The sequence below is a fragment of the Schistocerca gregaria genome, chromosome 4 (genome assembly GCF_023897955.1).
Source record: "Schistocerca gregaria isolate iqSchGreg1 chromosome 4, iqSchGreg1.2, whole genome shotgun sequence".
In the NCBI taxonomy this organism is placed as follows: domain Eukaryota; kingdom Metazoa; phylum Arthropoda; class Insecta; order Orthoptera; family Acrididae; genus Schistocerca; species Schistocerca gregaria.
In genome coordinates, this window is record NC_064923.1 from 347,529,892 (window position 1) to 347,556,411 (window position 26,520).

General features: G+C 38.3%; 1 protein-coding gene across 27 annotated transcripts in view; it reads left to right on the forward strand.

Annotated features, from left to right (window-relative positions):
• LOC126365776 (nuclear receptor coactivator 2-like) overlaps positions 1 to 17,660 on the forward strand; it is a 293,984-nt gene extending 276,324 nt beyond the window's left edge. For all 27 annotated transcript variants that reach the window (XM_050008306.1, XM_050008318.1, XM_050008330.1 and 24 more), the window contains 3 exons: positions 700 to 918; positions 10,076 to 10,161; positions 14,234 to 17,660. In XM_050008306.1, coding sequence (XP_049864263.1) covers positions 700 to 918; positions 10,076 to 10,161; positions 14,234 to 14,305 — 377 coding nt within the window. In that variant the 3' untranslated portion in view covers positions 14,306 to 17,660. The remainder of the gene's footprint in view (positions 1 to 699; positions 919 to 10,075; positions 10,162 to 14,233) is intronic.
• Positions 17,661 to 26,520: the final 8,860 nt, after the last annotated feature.

Here is a 26,520-nt window from a genome sequence, read left to right on the forward strand (position 1 = left end):
ATAGAAAGTAAATTTAATTAGCCATTGTCAGCAGGCCTTCTGCACAAGAAATGGCACAGAAACAGTGGCCTGTGTAATTGGAGGTTCCTTAAGTCATCAAAAGATAGGTAAGTGTTAGAGAGTTTCAAAAGCTGTCAGCTGTGCTACTTTTTGCTGGTGGCTTCCAGCTGACAAATAAGTTTTTGGTTTTTATTTAACTATATAATTCAGTAGTAGTTTTGGAGGTAAGAGTATGTGATTTTAGAACCCAAAACACACAAAGCTCAAGTATGCTTAAAAGCTGTTGTGCATATTCTTTTGAATGAATCCCTCTGTTAAAGTACACAGTTGACATTTAAGATCTCCAGAAAATGTTATCATTTCTGTAAACAGGTATACCTTTCTTCACTTTCAGGGCCCAAAGGCATGGAGGTCTCCCACACACTATGCTGACCAAGGAATTAGATACAAGACTTAATTTGGGATTCACTGTATTATTATTTTGTTTGTGTAATTGAGGTATAAAACTTGTATAAATTGGTATCTTTTTTCTTATAATACTGATTCAAAAACCTCACTCTTGATCTTTATTATGCTCTGTTCTTATGGTTAAAAAAAGAATTGTAGTGGTTTATATTTGACCACTGCTTCATTTCCAAGTTGTATAGGAGAATGTGATGCTCATCATCAGCATAAAATTACATGATATTGTTATTGCAGGTGGGGGAGGTGGAGGTGGTAACGGTGGCATGACTTCAGAATACGTGCGCCAGGAGTTGCGTGCAATTGTAGGAGCCCGGCAGTCAAATGGTGGCAGCAGTGGGGGTGTGGGAATGACCGTCAGTGGGCAGCAGCGGCAGTTGCAGCTGGGTCCTGGCCAGTCTGTGTCTGCTGCAGACCTAGAGGCTTTTGGCTTTGTTTGTGAACCACCTTCTACAGGTATGTAAATGGAGGGAGCTGTGTGAACTCTCTACACTGTCTGTAGTAAGCATGTACAAGAAGGCCAACCTGAAATTCCATCTACAGATCTCCCTCGGGACCACTTCACTGAGCAAAATGTATATTGAAAGAATAACATTGGAAAAATAGTAGAGTTTTTTAAAAGTTATATATTTAAGTTTTTTTTAATACAGAACAACCTTACCAACTTCAAATTACTTTCCATTATACTTAATACATTTGTCTATCGGTGTATGCATAATTTGAAACATTCTTTATACTCAACTACAGTGATGTCCAATAGCTCTTCTCTGGCTGGTTTTTTACCTATTCTATTTTACAGAGTCAATGTCCTTTCGTGAAATACCACACAAACCTACATCACGTGAATTATATGTGTTAGGCAAGGGAGTTGTGCCAGTTTTTGACAAAATCAGGCTCACTGAGAAAGTCAAATGAACAGGAGCGTTGTCTTGATGGAAATATAAGTTCCCTGTCTACACAGATTGATCCTTATTTGACCCACAGTGTTATGTGATCTTCTCACACTCCAGTACAAAATCACAATCCACTATCCCTCTCCATTGTTGTTTAGTTTCAGGGCTGTAAACATAGCGCCCTGAATCATCACCAGTAATGATCTTAGCAAAAGTTCTGGAGTGGTTTCGAGCTGTTCTTTCAAAGCACAGCATGCTTCCACCCAATGCTCTTTTTGCTGCCAGTCAGAACCTGAGTCTTCTGCTAAAATTCAGTGAACCAAGCCCCAAGACAATCCAGATAGCTGCATCATGTATTTCATGGCCCATCATTGGTCTTCAAGCATAAGTTTACAAATTTTCTCAACTTTCTATCTTTTTGGGCAGTTGACAGACATCCAGCATGAGACGTGTCATCAATTAACATACAGCCATTTTTGAAACTTGGGAACTACTACAATTGAGTTTTTCTTACAGTGTTACCTAACATCACGGCAGTTTTTGTAGCATTTTTTCTGGGCAGGAAGTAAAATTTTGCTGTTGTGCATTATTCATTACACTGTCTTTTAGGATAGAGCAAAACAGCTGCAACAAAAAAATTGACTACAGGCAGACAAAACCTTCCCTGGCAAAGCGAGAGGCAGTACGGAGCTCGTAGAGAATTTTCTGACACACACCTTATGAGGAAAATGGATACCAGGCAAGCTCCTCCCAGGGCAATGTTATTCTGGGAGTTTTTGGATATTCCTTAATATCTGTCATCTCCATGAAAACTTTCTGGCGGGTGAATCAACACTTTATTTTTTGGATGCAAGGAACTGCTGAACCAGTCAGAAGGCACCAGCATTTACCCATATCTTAATATCTAACTATAGTTTGACGTTAAAAGAACACTCACACACACACACACACACACACACACACACACGCACGCGCACGCACACACACACACACACACACACACACACACACACACACACACACACATTCATGAAAAACTTAAAGCTCTGAATGTAAGAAAAAGAGCGAAAGAGAGAGAGAGAGAGAGAGAGAGAGAGAGAGAGAGAGAGAGAGTGTAAATCAAGAGGTGTAATAGGAACACCCTTGTCTTGAAGTTTATTAAGAATTTTTTGATTTTATGGAACTGTGAAGTCTTTCGTGGCCACTTGTCAACAATTTGCCTGTTGGCTTCTGTCTCAGGTTCTTCAGCCAATGTTTGATAATTTTTATGACTTTTATCAAACATCATCGAAGAATCTGAGACAGGAAATAACAAGCACTTTTATATTTTGTTTGGTGCTGAGAAAGAAGAACTAAAGAAATGTGTAAAATTAGTCCATAGAATGTTGTCACTGCCATCGATACTTTTGTGAAGTTCTGATTGATGGATGGGTCATTTGACTATTCCAGTTAACTTATTTCTTTTCTTTTTTGCAAATGAGCAAATGGTCCCAGTTTTAAAGTTGTTCATCAGTATAATACAAGTGTAGTCCTCTGCGTTCTGCTGATTCCCAGAGCCTGCCGTTTTCCTGTACAAATTACTTCATTTTGTAGGTAACTACAAAGCTTGGTTCATTGTGTTAGTAGATGTGGATAATTAGGTATGTTCTGCAAAATCAAAGATGTACTAACATTCTTTAAAACTTCCAGATGACATAAGTAACCAACTGCTGAAAACTACATATGTAAGTGGAATTTATAGCCCCTTCTGTCTTTGGATTAGTTATACACAGGATTTTAGTTCTTCTAGATAATCCTTTATGAGCAGTTGCCTCTTGCTTAAGTAATCTTAAATAAATGTGATTTTGTTGGTGTGCAACTATCCTCCTGACAGCATGTCTTCATGGACCATAATCAGCTAATATTTTTAGCAGCAAAACAGGTGTCATATAATAATTTGTCAGCGGTGACAATAAAATTATTTTCTCAATGCTGACAATAAAATTACACCATTTTCAACTACATTTGTGACATGGTTTAGGAAAAAAAAGCCATCTTCCAGTATATCTGCTGAAATTACAATCCATCGAATGACAGTGAGATATTTATTTAGGGGCTTTTCCAGATATTGAGATATATGAATTACTAAATTCAATTACATTTTGTTAAAGAGAATGAGTTTGTATGATTTGTATCTCTGTAATTTCATTTATGTTTCTGAGCACACTAGACAAAATCTAGTCACCCAAGGACATGTAATGCTAACACTGTGTAAAAGTGAACCTATTCGTAATAATGGATCATTTCAATGAGGAGGAGGGCCTACAATTTTTCAGTTATCTAGCTGAAGCCATTTGTGCATGATTAGATCCCACATGACTACCAAATTGCTAGGATTTTGATTGCTGCATTCAACACACTGTTCGGAATAGGAACGGCTTAGTCACTGAGACCATTGAAATTAACACTGCAGTTCATGTTCACTGTGACCTGAATGAATAGGACCAAGTCGTGGTATGAAAAAGTCCCCAAAAATTTAACAGAACCACCTCCAGCCAGAAGTACACCCTGCACCCACTATGGTTTAAATGCCTTGTTGGGCTTTCAGTGCACTCAGTGCCTTAAATCATGCAAAATCATGACTTGTTGGACCACAAGAGCCGAAAGAGTCTATGTACTCTCCAATTTTTGTGTTGTTTGGCCCATGTATGTGCTGCTGTGACCACTGACCTTTTGTGAAGTACAGGACTTCAAAAGTCCATTTCCAGAAACTGGTTAGGCAGACCTTAGTTCGCTGACAGTAGCAGTTTCTTTTTGGTTTAAAACTGAGTATCATTGATAAGATGAGACACTTGTGTCCGATCCCTACTGATTAGGATCTTTTTATGAACACTGTTCTTAAGCCCATTATCTGGCTGCAAATGGTACACCATTCCTTGTAGACTGTTGGACAATCTATATTCTTGGACTAACAAATTGGCCAACATCATGCTTGGTATGATCGCAGGAACATCCAAATGCAATGCTTTTACATTCCTGGAATTAATATTTTCCCAGCATTTGTGACATTTTTGGTCATTCCTATCAAGTTCCCTATGTCCACACTGTTAATTCACACCCGATTTTGCGTCAACATTTTCATAATTTTCCCACAATTTATTCTTTATGAAAAAATGTTTGTGGAAAAAAACTTACATAAAATGACACTGGCAATATGTTGGCTATCAAGTAGTGTTTACAAATGTTATGTGGTTAAGTGTCTTGACACCATGGTGCTCTACTTGGCAGATTTAAACCGGTAAACATGTAAAAGTTCGTACAATTTGTGCCATACCTCTTGCCACTGCCAAACTCTACTCTGGATGGTGGCTGTTAGGAGTAACAAGGTTTGTACAAATAATGATATCATGATGAATCACAACCATTTCAAAACTCTCTCTACAGAACTTCATGAATAGGAAAATAAAAAAGTATATGTGTAAGTGGGTCTACGAAACCTACATAAAAATGACACAACTTTGTTGATGCACGAGCAGTGAACAAACTTCTTTAAGAATATCTGTGATCAGAAAAATTCATGACAACATGGGAAGCACAAATTTATGACAATGTGAGATCGTACCTACGGTAAGGAAAGTTGTGGTAGAAGACCAGTACATGACCCAAGGGGCCAGTGAGGTGTGGCACATGATGAAGACGAGGTGGAGGCAGGGATGAAAAGGCAGAAAGGAAACTGTTGTGCGCAGGGTGTAGAGGCCTGGCAGTTTCCCCTTCCCTGCCATCCACACCTCCGCATCATTTTCATCATCTCATTCTTTAGAGAGATTTGAACCCACACAGAGGCTTACCGGCTGTGATCTATTCACGACTGGAACAGGACATGGGGAAGCAACAGTAATACACAAGGTACACCCTGCCACACTCTGCAAGGTGACTTGTGATGTGTAGATGTAGATGTAGATGCACCACACCTCACCAGCTCCTGTACCCATGTGTCATGTGCCTAGCCCATGCACCTGCCACACTTCCCTCCTGAATTCCTATCCTGCGCACCTGCTGCATCACTCAAGAGCTGCTAGCTACCCATCCCTATTCCCTCCTCCTCCTTCCCATGTCTTCCTCCCCCAATCCACCCCACCCAGTACAACCCCTACCCCAGTCCAGATGCTGAACTGCAATCCCAACGTAGTCTGCTCAGCCGGTACAACACTAAGTGCACAGGTTTGGCGTGCGCGTGCAGGCGTGTGATTTTTTCTTTTTTTTTGGGGGGGGGGGGGGGGGGGCAGGGAGAGGCTGCATTTGCACTCCAGCTCATCATCAGCTTTCCACTGATAGCTAACAAAAATACCACTCTCTTTTGTATCTGCCTCTTGATGACTCAGTGCTTCTCCTATCTGGAAAGTGGTCTTCTTTTCTTTTCCCATAAAGCAGTATGTGGATGATGTGGAGTTTATTGATGCAGCAAGACATTGGCTCCAATATTAACCTGTAGAGTGGTAGCATGCAGGCATGCATGCATGCAGGCATACAGGCCTTCCCCATAAGCTGGCATAAGAACGTTGAATGGAGATCATGTTGAAAAGTAGGGTTTTGTAGTCAAAAGAATGCAGAATAATTTGGTGTATTGAACTTGGATAAAACTCATTTGCTTTCAGTAAAAAATGTTTTCCCCTGCTTATTGAATGCCCCTCATAGTTACCTCCTAAGAAAAAAGCAAACTGTTCTATTTTGAGCACTGTAGATGGTGTGGACCGGGTACTAGGAAGTCATGTGATCCACTAATGTACAATATGGCAATGGAGTGGTGTGCACCGATTGGCTGTCTGGAATCAGTAAAGCAAGATGGGTCGACATGGAGATGTGATAGAATGGTAAAAAGGAAGTACAGTGAAACCCCGCTTTTACACTTTTCAAAGGACTTAAAAAATGGTGCAAAATGTGGAAAATAACATTTTAAGCAGTAAATTTATAGGATCTCCCCCCCCCCCCCCCCTACAGTTTCACACTTTATGTATGTGTATATAATAGGCATCAAAATACTCTTGTCTGGGACTTGTTTATTATCTAATAGAGATTTATTAACTGAAACAAACCACTGATACAATGGGGTCTGACAATTGGGAAGCAGAAACATTTGACTCAGTTTCATATCTCATTACCAATGTTTTTGGAACGCCTGTAGCTGTTCACTTATTATTTAAATGATGAAACACTGCCTCAGTTCATATTTTTTGATGCTTAGCACAGTACTTTTGAGAATTTTTCTTCATATTGAGTGCAGATATTTACATAAGTTTTCTGTGTGGCATTTGCATTTGTGTTGTTCTGCATATCTTGAACTGTAGTTGTCTTTTTGCGGTTATCTGGTACCGTGCTCCCTCAGTTATGCAGAAAACCATACACATGCAGACTATGACTCACTTTGTTTTTTTTGTGCTACATCACAAAAAATATACACGTAAATATTCCTCTTAACAACAAGAATAAATCCATGAAACACGTTTTGCTCAGCATGAGAATATACATAATTCGCGCTGTGTTTAAACCAAAAACATTTGAGCAGTGCGAATTGAATAAATGTGTCAAATAGCACTACAAGCGGCCAAAAGACAAAACACATTAAATATGGTTTGACAGTGGTGTGATGGTGATTACAGCAACCAACATGATAGATATTAAACTTCCTGGCAAATTAAAACTTTGTGCTGGACCGAGACTCGAACTCGGGACCTTTGCCTTTCGCGGGCAAGTGCTCTACCACCTGAGCTACCCATGCAACACTCACGGCCCGTCCTCACAGCTTTAATTCTGCAAGGTTAGCAGGAGTGAAGTTTGGAAGGTAGGAGACGAAGTACTGGCGGAATTAAAGCTGTGAGGACGACCCGTCCTCACAGCTTTAATTCTGCAAGGAGAGCTTCTGTGAAGTTTGGAAGGTAGAAGACGAAGTACTGGAGGAATTAAAACTGTGAGGACGGGCCGTGAGTCGTGCATGGGTAGCTCAGTTGGTAGAACACTTGTCCGTGAAAGGCAAAGGTCCCGAGTTCGAGTCTCGGTCCAGCACACAGTTTTAATCTGCCAGGAAGTTTCATATCAGTGCACACTCCACTGTAGAGTGAAAATTTCATTTTATGATAGAAGCAGTTTGTGCACGGCTCATGCACCAACAAAACTGTGCCATTTTTAGGTAGAATTCATACACCCATTTACACATATGCTTTCTTATTTTCCTATTCATGAAGTTTTCAGATATGAACTTTGTAATCTCCCCCTCCTTTTGTCTTCCATGTATTGTCCACATTAAACAATTCCCAGTCCAAGTACTTAATAAGCAAAGTATTTTATCAAGATTTGAGATGAATGAAGATCACAAAAACTTTCAAGTTTACTTAGCTTGTCATATTGAGATGGCTCGTAGTTCTTCTTGTCTAGGGGTCTGAATCTTGAAGCTGAAAATCTGATATCATATCCTCATGGTTGGTTTGAACTAAATAAATTTGAAGATTATTTTCCACAGATTTTCTCACATTTTAATATATCATACAGTGTTTTGATTTTTCACATTGACAAAGCCAAAATTACATTATTCCCACCTATTATACAGAAATATATCCAATCACACGAGGCAAGCTTATGACTCTCACACTCTGTTGAAGTAACAATATTCCAAAGGGTTTACAGTTTTTCTTAAAAATGAATTCCTACTATTTTTCGTTACATTATTAATTTCAATTATTATTTCATAAATGCATCCAGAAATAAACAGTACAGGATTGCTTAATTAGTAATAGAAATTTTAAGTGTGCAGGTATTAATAACTTCTAATGTTTCTAAAAAAAATATTTTAACTATACATTCAGAACTAGTACTTACCAATTAGAACATTGAAACTAAAATATTTTATAAAGTAATTCATTTTTCATAAATTTTAGCTTGAAATATAGTCTACTGTACACAAAATTATATGAAAGTTTTCAGAAAAGCAACTAAGATAATATTAACCTGTCCAAAATTCGGAAAATAATACTGGTATTGACAACTACTGTTGAGGAAAAGTAATGCTAGAGGAGGATGTCCTGATACAAGTTTAAACTGAAATGGATATAAAGGCTAAATGTAAAGGGTGGCGCACGAAATGTGTTACCATTTTGTTTTTGAATATAAACTTTATTGTCAATACAATCTGAAAGGAACATATACTACAATGAAGAGCCGTTCATGGATATTTGTTCTAATGCAGCACATGCTCAATATGTCCACCATTTCATTTCCTGACTTCCTTCAAACGAACACTGAAGTTAGTTATTACCCTATGGCACATGTCTTCCGTAATTACACTGCAAGCTTGAAGAATAAGTCTTCTGAGCTCCATTAAATCACGTGGTCGTTTCGGGAAAATTTTTTCCTTTAGGTATCCCGAAAGAAAAAAGTCACATGGATTGAGTTCTGTACTGTTGGGGGGCCAAGTTTGTCTGTCATTGAAGCGACCTGGAAACCTGAGTGAAATGATCCGCATGTTGAAATGCTCGTGTAAAAACTCCAACACAGTATTTGCAGTATGTGGCCTTGCTCCATCTTGCATGAGCCATTGCGTGTTGAAGGGCAAGGCAGTAACAAGAAGCTGTGGAATGAAGCTATTGCGAAGCGTGCTCAAATAACGCTCGCTGTTCAGTTTCTTCAAAGAAAAAAAGGTCCAATAAGTCCATGACCGGAAATTGCTGCCCACGCTGTAATTCTCGGAGCATAATGTTGTCATTCATGAAGCACTTGCAGGTTTTCAGTAGCCCAAAAGCATACATTTTGTTTGTTAACCTCACCATCTAAATGAAAATGTGCCTCGTCTGAAAAAACCAAACGTTGTCGAGAGTTTCTTCCCTATCCTCCGCCCAATGAGCAAACAGTAGTCTTTGCTGCGTGTGTTCTTCAGTGAGCTTCTGTGCACAGGTCATCATGTATGGGTACATTTGGAGGTCACTTTTAAGAATGCATTGAATGGAGCGTCTGGATATTCTCAGTTGCACTGCTGCCTTTCTACATGATTTCCCAGGACTTCTCTGTACAGAAACTTGTACCACTTCAGTATTCTCCAGCAAACAAACAAGTTTAGGCCTAGGTCTCCTTGCCTCCAATACTGTTCCTTCCTGTACAAATTTATTGTACAACCTGTGGATGGTCTTCTTGCAAGGGACGCATCGTGTGTTAAACTGTTGTCAAAAATGCCTCTGAGTTACAACAAGGCTTTTCATTTCATGAAAAAGTAACACAGTTGCCGATCGTTGCTGTGTCATCAGTCTTCCATTGTCAGCCATTCCTGCTTACTAGTCTTCTAGTGGTAGTATCGTGAATTACACGTCATTTCGTAACTCATTTGTTTTTCCAAGCTCCGCTGGTACTGCTGTAGAGATCCCAGCGGGATATCTAATGTGCGTCGTAAATTGTGGAAGAAACAATTCATAACACATTTTGTGCGCCACCCTGTAGCTTATTTTACCATGAAAACACACTTATGAAACTCAAGAAATCTTTTTTCCTGCTTGTTTTCATGGTTGGTACATAGTCTCTTTGCAGTGTTTTATCTATCCAAAATATTAACTATTTGTCCTCATCATATTAATCCCATAGCATTATTGATAGGCTCCTGTTTAACTATAATTCCTTATTTAGAACCAGTAATGAAAAGAATGATGGGAAAATGTTTCTTTGTTGTCATAGCTAAGAGTAACTTTACCAATTAATTCCCACAGGTACCAGTGACAGTCCTAAGCTATGGGGTAGCATTGGGTCAGAACTGAGTTCAGGTTCACCTCAGGCGGGCTTCTCTTCTTCCAGGGTAAGATTTTCAGTGAACTAATTCAATCAATAAATAGTAAATACATGTACATTTTTGCTTTACTTGCAGCAGTTTATTATCATATTTATATCTATGTGGCTCCAAGTGCTTTTAGAAAATCTGTAAGATTTGCATCTGATAATTATATAGCTAAAAGTAATATTCTGTTACTTCAGAATGAATGTTAATTTTTGGGAAATAAAAACAGCAAACAGCAACCAGTTGCCAGTTTCCGAGGGATGTGTGTTTGAGGCAGGCTAGTGTAAACACATAGATAAAAAATAATGAGGGGATCATTCAAAATGTTCTGACAGATCCCAGGGGTGATCTGTTTTCTGGGACAGTTTTGAGTGCAACTATTTAGCATTACTAATGTTAAGTACATCTCTGCAAGATTTAGCAGAATGTGTGACTTTACAAGCCATTGATATGAGAGTAGTTAGCCAGTCACAGCACAAGATGGGATATGTATTGGAGAGACTTTCAGTGTTGTTTTTAACAGGATGTAACTAAAGAGGATTGGTATAATCAGACAGTGGAAACTCTAGGTAAGAATATCGACAATATAGGAAAAGACAGATTACTACTTACTGTAAAGATAACATGCTAGGTTGCAGACAGGCACAATTAAAGAGACACTTACACATAAGCTTTCGGCCTAAGCTTTTGTCAGGAAAAGAGAACCACACACCATTCATTTACACAAGCAAGCACAGCTCACACATACATGACTGCCAAGCTCGGAGTTTATGTGCATGAGTTATGGTGCTTGGTGAATGAATGGTGTGTGGTTCTCTTTTTCCAATGAAGCCTGAGGCCCAAAGGCTTATGTGTAAGTTTTTTATAATTGTGCCTGTCTGTAACTTAGCGTATTATCTTTATGGTAAGTAGTAATCTGTCTTTTCCTATATTGTTGAGGATTGGGAAAAGATTGACTATATGCATCTACAGCTAGGAATAAGTATTGCTTCTTGCTCATCATACATCAGAATAAGTGGTGGTTCTTGCAAATGTGTACGTGATACTGAATAACAGCTCAAACTGTCTGGAACAGTGGACACCCTGTATCACTTATTGTCGAATACTGTATGGTGTATAACTTTTCGTTATTTATGGTACATGATAGTTCCTGAAATCTTTTTGGTGATTCTATCCTGCAAAGACTTCTGAGTTATGATGAAAGAATATGTGACTGAAACATGAAACGGTAATGCACGTAAAATATGCCGACAGAACAAGCAGAAGGGAGGGTTTGGGTTTTGAGACAAACAGTTACTAACTTAACAGTAGAAGGTTGAAAACAGACAACTATAAATGTGTGTGTGTGTGTGGTTTTTTTTTGGGGGGGGGGGGGGGCGATGTTTTTTATGGTTATAAAGAAATTGGTATGCTTCATAGGAAAAAATTGGAGTTACTTTTCAGCTTTAGTGGACACTTAATTTTAGAAGTATGAAATTGTTTTTGAATCTTGTGCAAGAAAGTTTTGTCATCTAATGCTTGCTGACGTTTTAAATTTTATGTTCAGTTTGCATGTCTGCGAGTTGCTATTTATATATGTATTCACAAAATTTAAATGATATGCATTTTACCTTTGAATATTGGTGACATGAATATTAGTGGAATCGAATCCCCATAGACACTGACATTACTTACCTCAGAGTCATCTTAAGACAGACATGAAGATCTTTCTTCAGACACACACTGCTGTTTTGAAATAGTGGAACACCAGGACCGAGAGATGTGATCACAGAGAAATTTACTCCATCGATTAGGGGCATGACACTTCATAAATGATTAGCATTACAGGCCTGTGCGTACACTGTGACTGTGGAAATTCAGGATGGAATAGCACTGCCATATGCTGCAATCAGATCCGCTAGATATTGTGGGGTGGAATGAAACAATGCCTGAATATGCTGCTGGGGACTACTCTATCACGCAACTTGTAGGCACATTATCATGCTGCTTGTAGGTGCATCCACGGAGCATCAGCTGTGGCTTGAGAAGGAGATGAATGAACAAGTTGGTGGCCAACTATATCACAGATGTGTTCGATGGGTGACATGTTAAGTGAACTGGCAAGCCAGGGGAGAGTGGTACCCATCATTCTTCTAAGAAGACTTGCACATTCCTTGCCACATGCAGCTGGGCATTGTCCTTCTGAAATATGGCATGTAGAACAGCATGCAGGAGGGGCAGCACTTCAAGCTGTAAAACCTCACTGATGTAACAATAGCTGTTCAGACTGCACTCAAGATGTAGGAGGCGAAATGGCATGTTATAGGCAGTGGTGCCCCAACCTATCACACTTGGCATTTGACCACTATGCTGCTCAACAGTACAGTCTGCTTGATTTTGTTGCACAGTGGTGGTGTCAAACATGTATGCAGCCATTTCTGTAGGACAAGTTGAGGTGGGACTGTCTGAAAACATTACGTTTTTCCAGCATGCCAATGACAGTGTTCATCTGCCCATTGCAGTCAGTGACGATGGTGGATTCTGGTTAGTGGAAGCTGATGCAGTGGCATGTGTGCCACTAGTCCAGCCTGAGTGCTCAAATGTCGTGCTGCCACTGTGGATCATTCTGTTCAGTCTTTTATGGTCAAACAAAGATGATGGTGGTAATCTTGTACTGTGGTCACATTGTTTTGTCCATTACACTATTGACACTGTGTACGGCCCTCTTTGCTCCTTGGTTACACATACTACTCTCTGTTGATGCAGCATGCCCTATGTGAGCTGCAGTGTCACGGAACAAAACACCTGCCTCCTAGAGATCAATCATTCCACCCTATTTGAATGCTTTTGCATGCTGATACTCCACTCTGTGATGTCGGTGAGGCATAGCTGCACCGCTTAGTACAGCAGCTCTGTGCTGATTGATTGCCGTGTCAAACAAAAGAGGGCACTGTTGGCCTAACTGCACGTCTCTTCTCTGCCATCTAAATCATTTATTATGGTTCCTCTGTATACAATTCACTATGAAGTAGCATTGATTGAGCAATTTCACATTTAGCAGTATGAGGCAGAATTCACATATGTATTAGCATTTCTTATAAATGCAATTTTTTCAGGTCCATAGCTATTGGAAATATTGTTGGAATGTAGGACAAGAATAACTTTGCTTAAGAGTCACACACAGGGTGAACAGTCTTTGCATGAAATTTTGAGAAAAATAATTTTGGTATTGGGTCATGTTGTTATAAAACACTACAGCAACTAAATTGCTGGTGTTTTGACTGACCTGCTTTCCTCTTCTGGGTGGTTAACTTCAGTCTCTACATGAACCTGTCATAGGTGATACTATAATTAAAGAAACATGATGATTCATTTGTTAAACTCCATTTAAGCATTAATGTCACACAACGGAGACGGACAGAAATGTCACTAATTACTGTAGTATAATATATATTGTCTGCAAAGCAAGCATTCCTTAGAGCATGTAAACTAGTCCTGAAATTTTTGTGCTTGGGTTTTATTAGACTTCAGCTGAGATAACTTTTTGATCTGTTTTCATTCATAGCAAAACATTTTAAAGAATTTACATAACCTTTTCTTCCAAAAAACTTTTGATAAGTGTCATCTTATCACCAAAATAGTTCAACAAGAAGTCAGAATGATTGGCAAGTACATACCTTCAGGAGGCGAAATTAAAGTACTGCTGATACGTGTACAAAACCACAAAATAAGTGTCCTTGATTATCAGTTTGTGGTTGCTACCCTGTCTTTCATTTCCATCATTGGATTATGTTTTTCAAACTGGTCATCAGTGAAAGCTCCGTATCTTTCTTGATGACGTGGGTTGCATCAGCTAGTTGCTGTTTGGATTTTAAAATTTGCTTTATTCTTGCTATAGAGAGCAAATTTCAAAATTTTGGAAATTTGTACTTGCTGTAACCTGTGATACAAGTGTACGTTATCTTCACAGTATCAGTATGAAATAAATTTCTTGGTTTAATGGTATATGTCAATTGAGTCGAGGCTGACACTGAGTCATTTAAACTGCAGCAAATTATCATTGTTATTAAATTAGACATGGTTTTTAAATATTTGCTCTTTGCAATTGTTTCAGAATCCTACGGAGGAGTCTCCACGTCCAAGTGATCATAAATCGTCCCTGCTCCAGAAATTGCTGTCGGAATGAAAGCATGGTCAGAGCGGTGAAGATAGACTCAGGGAGACATGAGGTGCTACAATCCGAGCCTTGACGTGTGAGTGCGGATTTCTAAGTGTTTATCGCGCACTGCCACATGTTGGCTGGAGGCACAGTTCCACAGCAGATTGCTGGGTGGGGAAAAGTGGAGTAGAGGAGTGCTGGAGAACAGGAAAAGACAAAAGTGCTCTGTTTACTGATGCTCAACGGAAGCAGTGAAGCAGGAAGAGAAACGTGTTCACCCAAGCATTTTTATTTGCTTTAATAAAGTGCATTGGTATTGATTAGTTCTATTTTAATATTTTTTCTCATTAAGAAATCAGTGACTGTTTTTATGAAATAAATTTGTATATTGAGAGTCAGAAATTAGAAATAATACTGCCACACTGTATTACAAAGGTGTACATCAAGCCTTCCGTGCTGCACTCTTCCATTTTTGTGCCCTTCCCCTTCACCCTTAAAAATATAAATAAATGAAAGAAAAAAATATTTTAATCTTAAAATCAGTGTATGTCTGTGACTGGCTGTCATCTTCTGAATGTTTGCAGTGCACAGTATTGTTTCAGTGAAAAATATTCATGTCTAACATGTGCAGCCCATGAAAGATGTAATGTGAACCATTTCTATGCCTTGACCAGTTTCAAAATATGTTTCTTTTAGGAATATTATAATTTTCTGACACTATAAAATGCAAAGGGCATAACTTCTTGGAACATTACTTTTATCTTTATTATTACTCAATTGGTAAAAGTAATTTAAGTCTCGTTTTTTTGGTGTTGGTAGCAGTGATAAATTTTATCATCATGTTTTCTTTGTAAGTGCTACTTTAGGCAGTTCACTGATCAGTTGGGCTCTAGATCAAGTGCACTGACATAAATGGGTTGCATTTGTTACAGACATGTGAAAATTATTTTTTGTACTGGCAATTTACGGTACTATTTAAGGAAAACTCCAGTTTTGTTTATTGTTTCATAAATTTCTGTAAATTAAATTGTGTGTGCAACACTTATCATTTTTGGTTAACAGAAGGTTTAAATAAAGTCACATACTGCTTGTTAATTGCAAGGGGGAAAATTGCCTATACTGTGCATATACTGTGGCTTTTATTTTGGGGTAATCAGTTATGAGGCGTAGTTTTATTTAACTCTGTCCAGAGGCATTGACCTGTTGATTAATGTTATTCCCTATGGTTTTATAAATAGAAGTTGCTATGCGATAACAGCAACAATACTTTTATAATAAAATAATTTATTTATTTGCATCATGTTTCACTTTCTGTAAATAAGTACTTTGTTGAGCCTTTCTGTGATTTACAGTGGAATCCACAGTTCTGTAGCAAATGGCATTATACCAAATGAGTTTCAGACATGGGTGTTGACATTTCTTTGAAGAACGTAATTAATGCATTTAGTTTTGAAAGTTTTACCTTTGATTCATCCATGGGGAAAAGGCAAATTGAAGCATAAATTAATTTTGTGAAGAAATGTTAAACTTTTTACTATATATGTCTCTCAAGATTTTATATGAACTCATCACATTTAGAAATGAACTATTCTGTGTAGTGTGTTAAAACTAATGTAGCAGTTTCATACTTGTCATTATTTGTTGTCTTAATAACTGTAATCCCACTACAAATTTCAGCACTCTCCCTTTCCCTTTTCTACGGCATCCTCAAGCTCTTGCTGTTGGAAAGTCTGTTGTTATGTGATGATGAAGTACAAAGTTGTTTGTTACAGTTATTCTGTGTGTTATTCTGCACTCTTGCTCTTCAAAATTGCAGCAGATAGGCACATGTAGATTAAAATGTGTGGTTTTTCCACCATATTTTTAAACACTTAGGAGTTGATGTAGATGATGGAACTGGGAAACTCTGTGACATTTTGTCAAGAGTGTATTTTTCTGTGAGCAAATGTGCAATTATCTTTTGTACTTGAGGTTGTGAACTATGGACTGAGGGAGTTTAGCCGCACTGTTCTGCTGAAACTGAACAACATTTCATGGTAACAATGCCTCTGCAGCAGTTGTTTTTGTTGTTATTGTTGTTGTTGTAATTATGAAACCAAAGCATGAATGTAAATGGTGTACAGAAGATTTAGATAAAATAAGGGTATGTAGTTAGAATTTGGGAAACCTTCACCTTTCTCCCCCTATCCTAACCATCTCACGTGCCTAATCCTCCCCTCTCATTCTGCAACTCTCTTTGTTTCACACTCTCTTTTCCTGTTTGTTGATCTCTCTTTGTCTTTCTGTCTATGTCTTTAAGCTTAGGAAGATAAGGGATTCGTCTACATACCGAAGATAGTCAACAAAACAACTGAACTGCACCTGTAGATGTTGACAATAGGTAGGCTGTTTCAGATAGATGAAGAATCACCTACATCAGAATGTAAATTTGGTTAATATTTTTGTATACATATTCTTGAAACAGTCCAACACCAGTGAGTCAGCTCAGTGTGCGGAAGATGTTATTTTTACTCGCTCGCTTGGTTGTTACTAGCTGAGCACATGCGTGTAAAAAGAGATTGCTGTTTATAACTTTATGTGTAATTACAATACGTATTATTCTTATTATTGCAAATAATGATAAAAATAATATTGTAAACTCCTCTTTCATAACTTGGTTATATGTAATTGTTCATTTTGTGTTGTGCAGGAAAGTGGCATGAAATAAGAGTGCCCCTTTCAGCAGAATGTACTTTGGATTTATTAAAGAGAAAAGTTGATATTTAATTACTAAATGGAGAATATATAAATATGTACATAGGAATTATTTACCTCGGTTGCATCATGTGTACACTGCTTTCGTGCAGTATTTCGGTTACTCTTCTCTGTTATTAGGAATTGCTTCCGTGGTTGCATTCACTGTCCTTATATTGTTATAAATTTTCCTCTGTTAGTTAATGTGTTAAAATATTTTCCCATTGTGTTCACATCCCATGAGGTGTCATTTCCATTCTGGTCAATTTTAATTCAACTTTTCTGGACATGTGATTTAAATGTGTGCACGCACACGTGTAACATTATTTGAAGTTCCTGTAGATGATTTGTACATACATGTTTTTATTTTTAAAAGTGCTGTTCTGTAGTGAAAAAAAAGATTATTTACCAAAATTGATTTTTAAAAGTCTAATTTGAGATGAGCTCATTTAGATATTACTTTGTTACCTGGCATTGTAAACCTGATGTGTATGCTGTTTTGTATATGAATTTCTTGAAACAGTACTCATGTTTTTAGTTTTTGCAAGACATATGTAGAGAGGCCAAGGAAAAGACTTTCTGCAGTGGGATTTTTATTAGTTATTATTAATAAATTTGATAACAATAAAGTATTGTTTTTCAAATAAGATTTTTGTGAAGGTGTTATTTGGTAAGTTCATTACAGAATCTTTCCTCTAAACACTGCCATTATTCATTCCAAATAAAAATAACTTGGGTTTCAGGAAAAGGTAAAAGTACTTAGCATAGAATTCAGGCTATGTATAAACAAAGGTAAGACAAAAGTAATGGAGAGTAGCAGAAAAGAAAATTTGCACTTGCTTGATATAAAAACTGGGGAAGGTATGATACTAGAAGTAGTGAAACAGCTCTACTGTAGAAAAACTAAGATTACATGCAGATGAGTGGGAGACACAAGATGTAGATTGGTACAGGTGAAGAAAGCTTTTTATCCATGAAAGAGCAGTGTTAGTGGTGATTATTCAGATGGGATTGAGGAAGAAATTAATTGTTCATTTTTGTGGGCCTCCACTTTAGTTAATCTGCAACTGAAAGACTTGGTTAATTGGAACAATACCTGAGCAAATAAAGATTAAAAATCTGTAAAACATTATTGAGTATGTTGGATATAGGAGGTACACAGGAAAATGGATTAGAGTATTTATAATGTTCATTCAACCAGAGTAATAGTGAAGAGTAAATCAAGTCCATAACATGTTTCTTACAAAAGAACTGATATACTGATTTTGTTCTTGCCGTAGATCCTAAGGTAAATGGTGCAAAAGAAGTAGAATTTTTTCAATTACAAATTAGCACAACATTTACCACAAGCCTGCAAATGTGTATGTATTAAAGTGAGAGACACAATTCTTTTGCTACTGTAGGAAACACTATCAAAAGAAAATGGTTTACAGTGCTTAATTACACAGATCATCCAACAATCAGTTGGGAAAGTGACAGTTTTGTAGATGGTGGCCTTAGCAACAGATACTGTTAAACATTACTGAAAGCATTCTCGAGAACAATCTGAAATGAAATGAAATGAGCTTATGGCATCATTGGCTGGGAGGTCCTATATCTGGGGAATTTCAGCTGCTAAGTGCAAGTCTTATTTCATTCGACGCCACACTGGGCAACTTGCGTGCTGGGATGGAGAACAACCTAGAAGAGATTGTTCGAAAGGCTACTCATGATAGAAATATATTGGATCTAATGGCAGCAAATATACCTGACCAGACAGTTGTAGTAACAGTGATTACCAAAATACAAAAGGCAGCTACAATAGGATGATTTCGATTTTCAGGCAAGCTAGGTAAAGAGGCAGTAGTATCATATGTCAGTAAGGAACTGTTACTTCTGGAGAGGAGCATGTAGAAGATCAGATTTAGAGGAATAGTTGACAATGCACATGAGAGATATGTATACAGTAGAACAGTGTGTGATGGGAGGATACACCCCCCCCCCCCCCCCTTCCCCCATGGTATACAGTCACTGTAAGGAAACTTCTAAAGAAAGGGACTTCTGCATCATACACGTAAAACAAAGCAGGGTGCTAGAGATAGGAGATGTTGAATGATACACATTTGGCTGTCAAGAGGGCAATGTGATAAGCCTCAAGTGACTGTTGTAGCAGAGTATTGTCAAATGCTGTTTCATAAAACCCAAAGAAATTCTGGTTGTGTGTGAAGTAGCACCAAAGTTAGTGTCCAACAGAAATTGAGAATAGCAAAGTAAAAACAGAAATGCTTAGCTCTGTTTTCAAAAGTTCCTTTACAAAGGAAAATCCAGGGGTATTGCACCAGTTTAATTCTCACACCACTGCAGATGTAAGCGATACAAATATTAATATAAGTGGTGTTGAGAAACAATTGCATTCACTAAAAGTGAACAAAGCCTTTAGGCCCAATGGAATCCCTATCAGAGTCTGTACAGAATTTGCAGTTGTTTTAGCCCATAAATCCCTCAGACAAAAAACTATGCCCAGTAATTGGAAGAAAGCACAATTCACACCAATTTACAAGACAGATAGCTACCAGTCAATAACCATGGCATCATTTTGTTGCAGAATCTTAGATCTGATGTTGAGCTCGTATGTAATGACATATCTCAAAAAGAATTATCTTCACGATGCCAGCCAGTACGGATTCCAAAAACATCAATCATGTGAAACCCAACTGGTGCTTTCCTTACATGACATCCCAAAAGCCATAGATCAAGACACTCAGATAGATGCAGTAGTTCTCAATTTCTGAAAAGCATTTGACTCAGTAGACTGATTACCATAGCAGTCTGGTCCCTTTAATCCCACAAACCACATTTGACTCAGTACCACATTTATACTTAATATTTAAAAGAACGGTCATATTGGGTGGTAAGTGAAATTTGTGACTGGTTTGAAGATTTTTGGTGGGGAGGATGCAAAAAGTTCTCTTAGGTTTAGATTCGTCAACAGATGTAGCAGCAACTTCATATTTGTCCAGGGAAGTGTGCTGGAATCCTTGCTGTTCGTGGTGTATATTCATGACCTCGCAGACAATATTAACATGAGCCTCAGACTTTTCAAGAATGATGCACGTATCTATAATGAAATACTGTCTGATAAAAGCTGCACAAAATATCCAGTCTGATGTCAATAAGATTTCAAAATGGTGCAAACACTGTCAATTTGTTCTGATTCTTCAAAAAATTAATATAGCTCACATTTCAACATGAAAGAAATGTAACATCTTATGACTACAATATCAAGGAGTAGCAGCTGGAATAGATCATCTTGTACAAATACCTCAGTGCAACACTTCATAGGGATATGAAATAGAATGATCATGTTAGTTTAGTCATAGGTAAAGCAGACATCAGTTCAATGGTAGAATACTAGGGAAATGAATTGGTCCGCAAAGGAGAGTGTGTACAAATCACTCGTGCAACTCGTCCTAGAATTTTGTGCAAATCTATGGAACTCATGTCAAGTAGGAGTAATGAGGAATATTGAATGAATACAGAGAAAGGCAGCAAGAGAGGTCAAGGTTCGTTTAACCTGTGGAAAGTGTTTCACAAAGATGCTGAAGGAACTGAAGTGGCAGACACTTGAAAGTAGATGCATCCACCCTGAGAAAACCAACTTACAAAGTTTCAAGAGCTGTCTTTAAATAATGACTCTAGGAAAATACAACAACCCCCTATGTATTGCTCCCACAGGTATTGTGTGCACAAGATTAAATTAACTACAGTGTCTGTAGAGCCATTTAAGCAAATAATTCTTCCTGCACTCCATATGTGAGTGGAATGGGAAAAAGCCCTAATAATTGGCTCAATGTGGAGTTCCCTCTGCCAAGCAGTTCACAGTGATTTGTAGAGTATGGATGTAAAGGTAGATTGAATTACTGTACTTACCAATTGCAGGACCTGGATATTAAGGTTTTCCGTGATTTCCCCAAATCGCTCCTGGCAAATTCTGGGATGGTTCCTTTGAAAGGGCATGACCGACTTCCTTCCCCATCCTTCCCTAATCCGATGAGACCGATGACCTCGCTGTTTGATCTCTTCCCCCAAACAACCCGACCTAACCCTGGATATTACATAGAGCTTACATTACAAAATATATTTATCCGTTGGTTCTACTAATTAAGACTATAATGTGGTGTATCAATAAAACCTTTTGGCTTCTCACCAACTTTTTGTGATTTCCAGAAAGTTATTTAAATCTGTATTTGTGAGTAATAGACAATTTCTCGAGCAATGTTAGTGATTTTAAATTGTTATTTAGATTGTTCTGTTCTTAGAAGTGAGTCTATGAACTGAGGTATTTGTTTGAATAAATGTTGAATTGCTTCAATAAATATGCTTAGAAGATGAAGTTAGGATACTTAGTTCTTCGGGCAGGTTTCTGTAGAATACCCCCGAGATATGACACTGAATGACATAGAAAGTAAGTTTGCAAAATATTTCAACATTTTATCCTTTACATCATCTTAATCAGACAAAATTTGCACTGCATTATAAAGATTGGTTTGGATATATCAGTAATTCTGTGGGAACCTCCCAAATTAATTTGCTGTTAAGTTATAATCCTCAAAATTTAATACTGTCAATCTCCTCTATCTGCATGTCTCTTATTTTACGTTTGTTTTGGGTGGGAACCTCTTGCAGTTTGTGAACTATATATAGTGAGTTTTTTCCAGGTTTAATCTCAATGAAATGGCTAGAAACTATTTAGTAACATCTGTTAAAATTTTCTAACATCTTTGTGTAAAACTATAACTGATTGCTGTTTATGAAATGTTTGAATAATCTGCTAACACAACAAATGCGCCAATTGTACTGAATGAAGGGGTAATTAATACACACTATGGCAAGGACATCCTCTAAGACAAAATATTGTGAGACACCGTATGTAATTAGTTCCCAGTCTTTAGTTTAATGCAGAACTTTTTTTTTATTGATGCCATTAGGTTTGCGAAGGACCTGTGCTCTGTTTGGAATTTCATGTGTACTGGGGCATCATGTAACCATGTGCAGTACTGTGGCACATTTGGAGGGAAAATTCAGAGTTACTGTAGTAGGATAATTGTTTTATCATATCCTATCCAGATAAGGAATGCAAAGTGAGGAAGCAGTCCTTGGCATAATATTGACTTCAAAACTAGACTCTACACCCTAATATTTTACTATGTGGTGACTTTAACATAGATCTTTTTATTTGTGCTGGGCAATACTGTTATGTAGCATTTCCAGTTGGGTTTACTTCTACACATCACTGTGAAAAGCTAGTAAAAATTAATACAAATTTCTTAAGGAGGAAAAATACACCAGAACTAAGAACAATATGTTATTTTGTGATTATTTCAAATAGTATAAAAAATTAACAAGGTTTTCTGTGAAGGCCAAAAACTATACAAATGGCAGTTTTTGTTCTACTCTAAGGCTATGTGGGGAGCTACAGAGATAAAACTCAATGTGCTGTCATTCTATAATTTATGGAGGAATGGAATTCTGTAAATTTAAGATGTAAACAAAAGAAATTGATAAATAACATTAAGCCTAGAAGAGATTCCAGGTAAGTATCGAAACACATCTTTTGACTGTAAAACATTGTGTTTCACAGAAAGCAGATTTGTAAAATTCTGTGAAAGCTGTAAATGTATTTGAAACAAAATATTTTATTCAATAGTACTGACCAAATTTTCCTGCGTACTCATCTCCAAGTGAACATTTGTATATGTTTGTATGCCTGCAACATTGAGAGGTCTTTCACTACGTCACATAAGAGAATACTCCAAGAGAATTAGGATTTTGTAACCCACACTAAAATGTGTAATCCAGCTTTAAGTGAACATTGGTGTATCACGTTTCACACTGAAGTACCTGGTGTTAAGCTTCTCAGTGTGGTTTTTAGGGTACCAGTTTTACTGGAGTGCCAGTACTGTATTATTTCATGTCTGGTTCTTTATTATGGCATAATATCAAAAATGCCAGAAAATGAAAATGTACACTATGTAAATTCGCTAAGTGGGTGTAAGGCTTCCATCTAGTTACTCAATGACCAGTCTGGTTTGGTAGTAGAAGATAGCAAAAGGAAGGCCAAAGTTTTAAATTCCACATTTAAGAAATTGTTCAGCAGAAGAATTGTACAAATGTAGGTGAGAGTCGGTGAAAGCAGGGTACTTAATAAACAAAGTGGCATATGTAATGAACTATGTGTACCAATCTGTTGAGTTTTTAATGAGTAATTGTCCAATCTGTTTACTGACAATTGGGCATGAAAAACATACATTTAAAAAAATGCCTCATCAAAGAAAAGAATTTTTTACACCTGTGTCAACTACCCTGTTTTATCAGACTAGTTGGATAAAACAGGGTACTATGTTGTAATGAAAAAAAAGGAAAAAACCTCCATTTACAAACCCTGTCAATTACCTCATGTACAAAATCACACTTATATGCATCTACATCTACACGATTACTCTGCAATTCACACTTAAGTGCCTGGCAGAGGTTTGATCGAACCATTTTCATACTACTTTCTACCATTCCAATTTCGAATGGCACATGGGAAAAAGGAACACCTAAATCGTTCTGTTCAAGCTCTGATTTATCTTATTTTATTATGATCATCATTTCTTCCTACATAGATGGGAGTCGACAAAATATTTTCACATTTGGAAGAGAAAGTTGGTGATTGAAATTTCGTAAATAGATCTCGCTGCAAACAAAACTGCCTTTGTTTCAGTCACTGCCACTGCAACTCGCGTATCGTATCAGTGACCCTCTCACACCTATTGCACGATAACATGAAACGAGCTGCCCTTCTTTGCTCTTTTTCTATGTCCACCATCAATCCTAGCTGGTAAAGATCTCACACCATGCAGCAATATTCCAGCAGAGGACAGACAAGTGTAATGGAGGCTGTACTTTTAGTGGGTTTCTTCGCATCTTCTAAGTGTTCTGCCAACAAAGCACAGTCTTTGTTTCGCCTTCTCCACATATTAGCCATGTGGTCTTGCCAATTTAAGTTGCTCATAATTGTAATTCCTAGGTATTTAGTCGCATTGACAGCCCTTAGATTTGTGAGATTTATTGTGTACCCAAAATTTATCTGTGGAATGCCAGATATCACTTCTGTTCTACCTTTTTTTTTCCTCCACTGGTGTACTTTACATTCAACGAGAATATCTCTGGGTTTTCTACCATATTTTGAGACAATGTTTCATTATGGAACCTATTAAAAGCATCTCGCATCAACATCCGCACTAAATTTCGAGCTTCCGTGAAACGTAGCCAGTCTTGGGGATTTTGTATTCTGAATTTGGCATGATTTTTCCAGTGCTTCTGCAACAGTGTTCTGACATGTTTTGTGTACCCTGGTGGATCAGTCCTGTCTCTTATTAACTTATGTGGTATGAATCTATCTATTGCTGTCGATACTTTATCTTTGAATTTGAGCCATATATGGTCTACACTTACATAATTAGTTTGGAAGGAATGGAGACTCTCACTTAGGAAGGCATCAATCGAATTTTTATCTGTTGTTTTAAACAGATATATTTTGCATTTATTTTTAGTGGTTTTGGTTGATATGGTTTGAGCCTTGCTACAATGACCTTGTGTTCACTAATCCCTGTATCTGTCATGACAATCTTTATTAGATCAGGATTATTTGTGGCTAAAAGGTCAAGTGTGTTTACGCAACCATTTACAATTTGTGTGCTCTCATGAACTAATTGGTCAAAATAATTCTCAGAGAAAGCATTTAGTACAATTTTGGAAGGTGTTTTCTGTTACAATACCGAATGTTGCTTGGTCAATTCTTGTTGTTTCTTTGCCCTGTACCCTTTGAGACTGGAGCCCTTTTTGATCTTTCCCGAGACTGTCTAACCTAAGAAACCGCCCAGCCCATGCCACACAGTCCGTGATACCCATGTAGCTGCCTCCTTTGTGTAGTGAACACCTGACCTATTTAACAGAACCTGAAACCCCAGCACCCTGTAGAGCAAGTCAAGGAATCTGCAGCCTACACGATTGCAGAACCGTCTGAGCCTCTGATTCAGACCCTCCACTCGGCTCTGTACCAAAGGTCCTCAGTCAGTCCTTTTGACGATGCTGCAGATGTTGAGCTCTGCCTTCATCTCACTAGCAAGACTGGCAGTCCTCACCAACTCAGATAGCCACCAGAAACCAGAGAGAATATCTTTCGATTCATAGTGACACACGTCATTAGTGCTGACATGAGCCACTAGCTGCAATTGGCTGCACCCTGTACCCTTCATGGCATCCGGAAGGACCCTTTCCACATCTTGGATGACTTCCCCCGGTATGCACATGGAGAGCACATTGGCTTTCTTCCCGTCCTTACCTGCCATATCCTTAAGGGGCCCCATCAGGTGCCTAACATTGGCACTCCCAATGACAAGCAATCCCACCCTCTACACTTGTCCGGATCTCTCAGGAAGACCGGCCACTGCCGCAACAGGCGAGGCTGCCCTTGCTGGCTCAGAAGTACTTTTAGCAGTGGGCAGTACCTCATACCTGCTATGCAGGGTACCAGTAAGGGTACAGCCTTGTGGCCAGCACCAACTTTCGGCTTCCGCCTAGGGATTCACAGCCCCGTCACGGATCGCCAATCACCGTCAGGAAAGTGTCGACCAGCAGGGGCATCCGAGTCTGAGGGTGCAGTGGCATCAGAGATCCCAGGCGATGCTACAGGTTCCAGAGGTGCCAAAGTGCTCACTTCGGGTGTCCCAATGTCACTATGGCCCAGGGCAACAGCCTGGAGCCTGTTGACCAAGGCCAACACAGCTTCCAGCTGTTTACGGACGGTGGCCAATTCCCACTGGATCCATACACAACAGGCGCAGTCCATATACATCCCTAACAATTTTTTTCCTCTCTTTTATCTCATCATCATCATCATCATCATTAATGCCAGCGCACTGTTCATGAGCCCATTCACTACACTTATAACACTTCACCCAGCCTTCTTCAGACTTAGAATTGGAGAAAAGTTCATTCCAAAAAATGCAAGCTGTATTATCATCTTCTCCTTCCTCTTCTGACGATGTGCTGTACTCCTGTACTTTTCCAATTTTCTTTGCTTTCTTCTGTCCAACATTTCTGACTTAAGTAGGCCTAGAACTGTCAGAATGTGGTCCCATTTGAAGTTTCCTTTTGGGAGTCTTCCCCTTTTTCATAGCTACCTTATAAGGTGAACTTGTAAGGCCAGCTGTCTATGCTCTTCTTGTATCAGATTTTTGTTACTTTCTTTCAGCTATCAGCACTGCTTTTATGTCTTTCCGAGAGACGTGGAAAGCTGAAGTTGAATGCTTAGGCCTAGCCTACTGGGAAGACCGTGTGGTTGGAAAAGCTGTTTCTCTGTTTAATGACTCTGAAGTAGGCTCCAAAGGTGGGGCATCACCATTCTTCAACGGTGGGTCAGTGTCTGTTGTTTCAACAGGCTATTACATCCACTCAGGGAAAATATCTGCATCCAGTGGGAA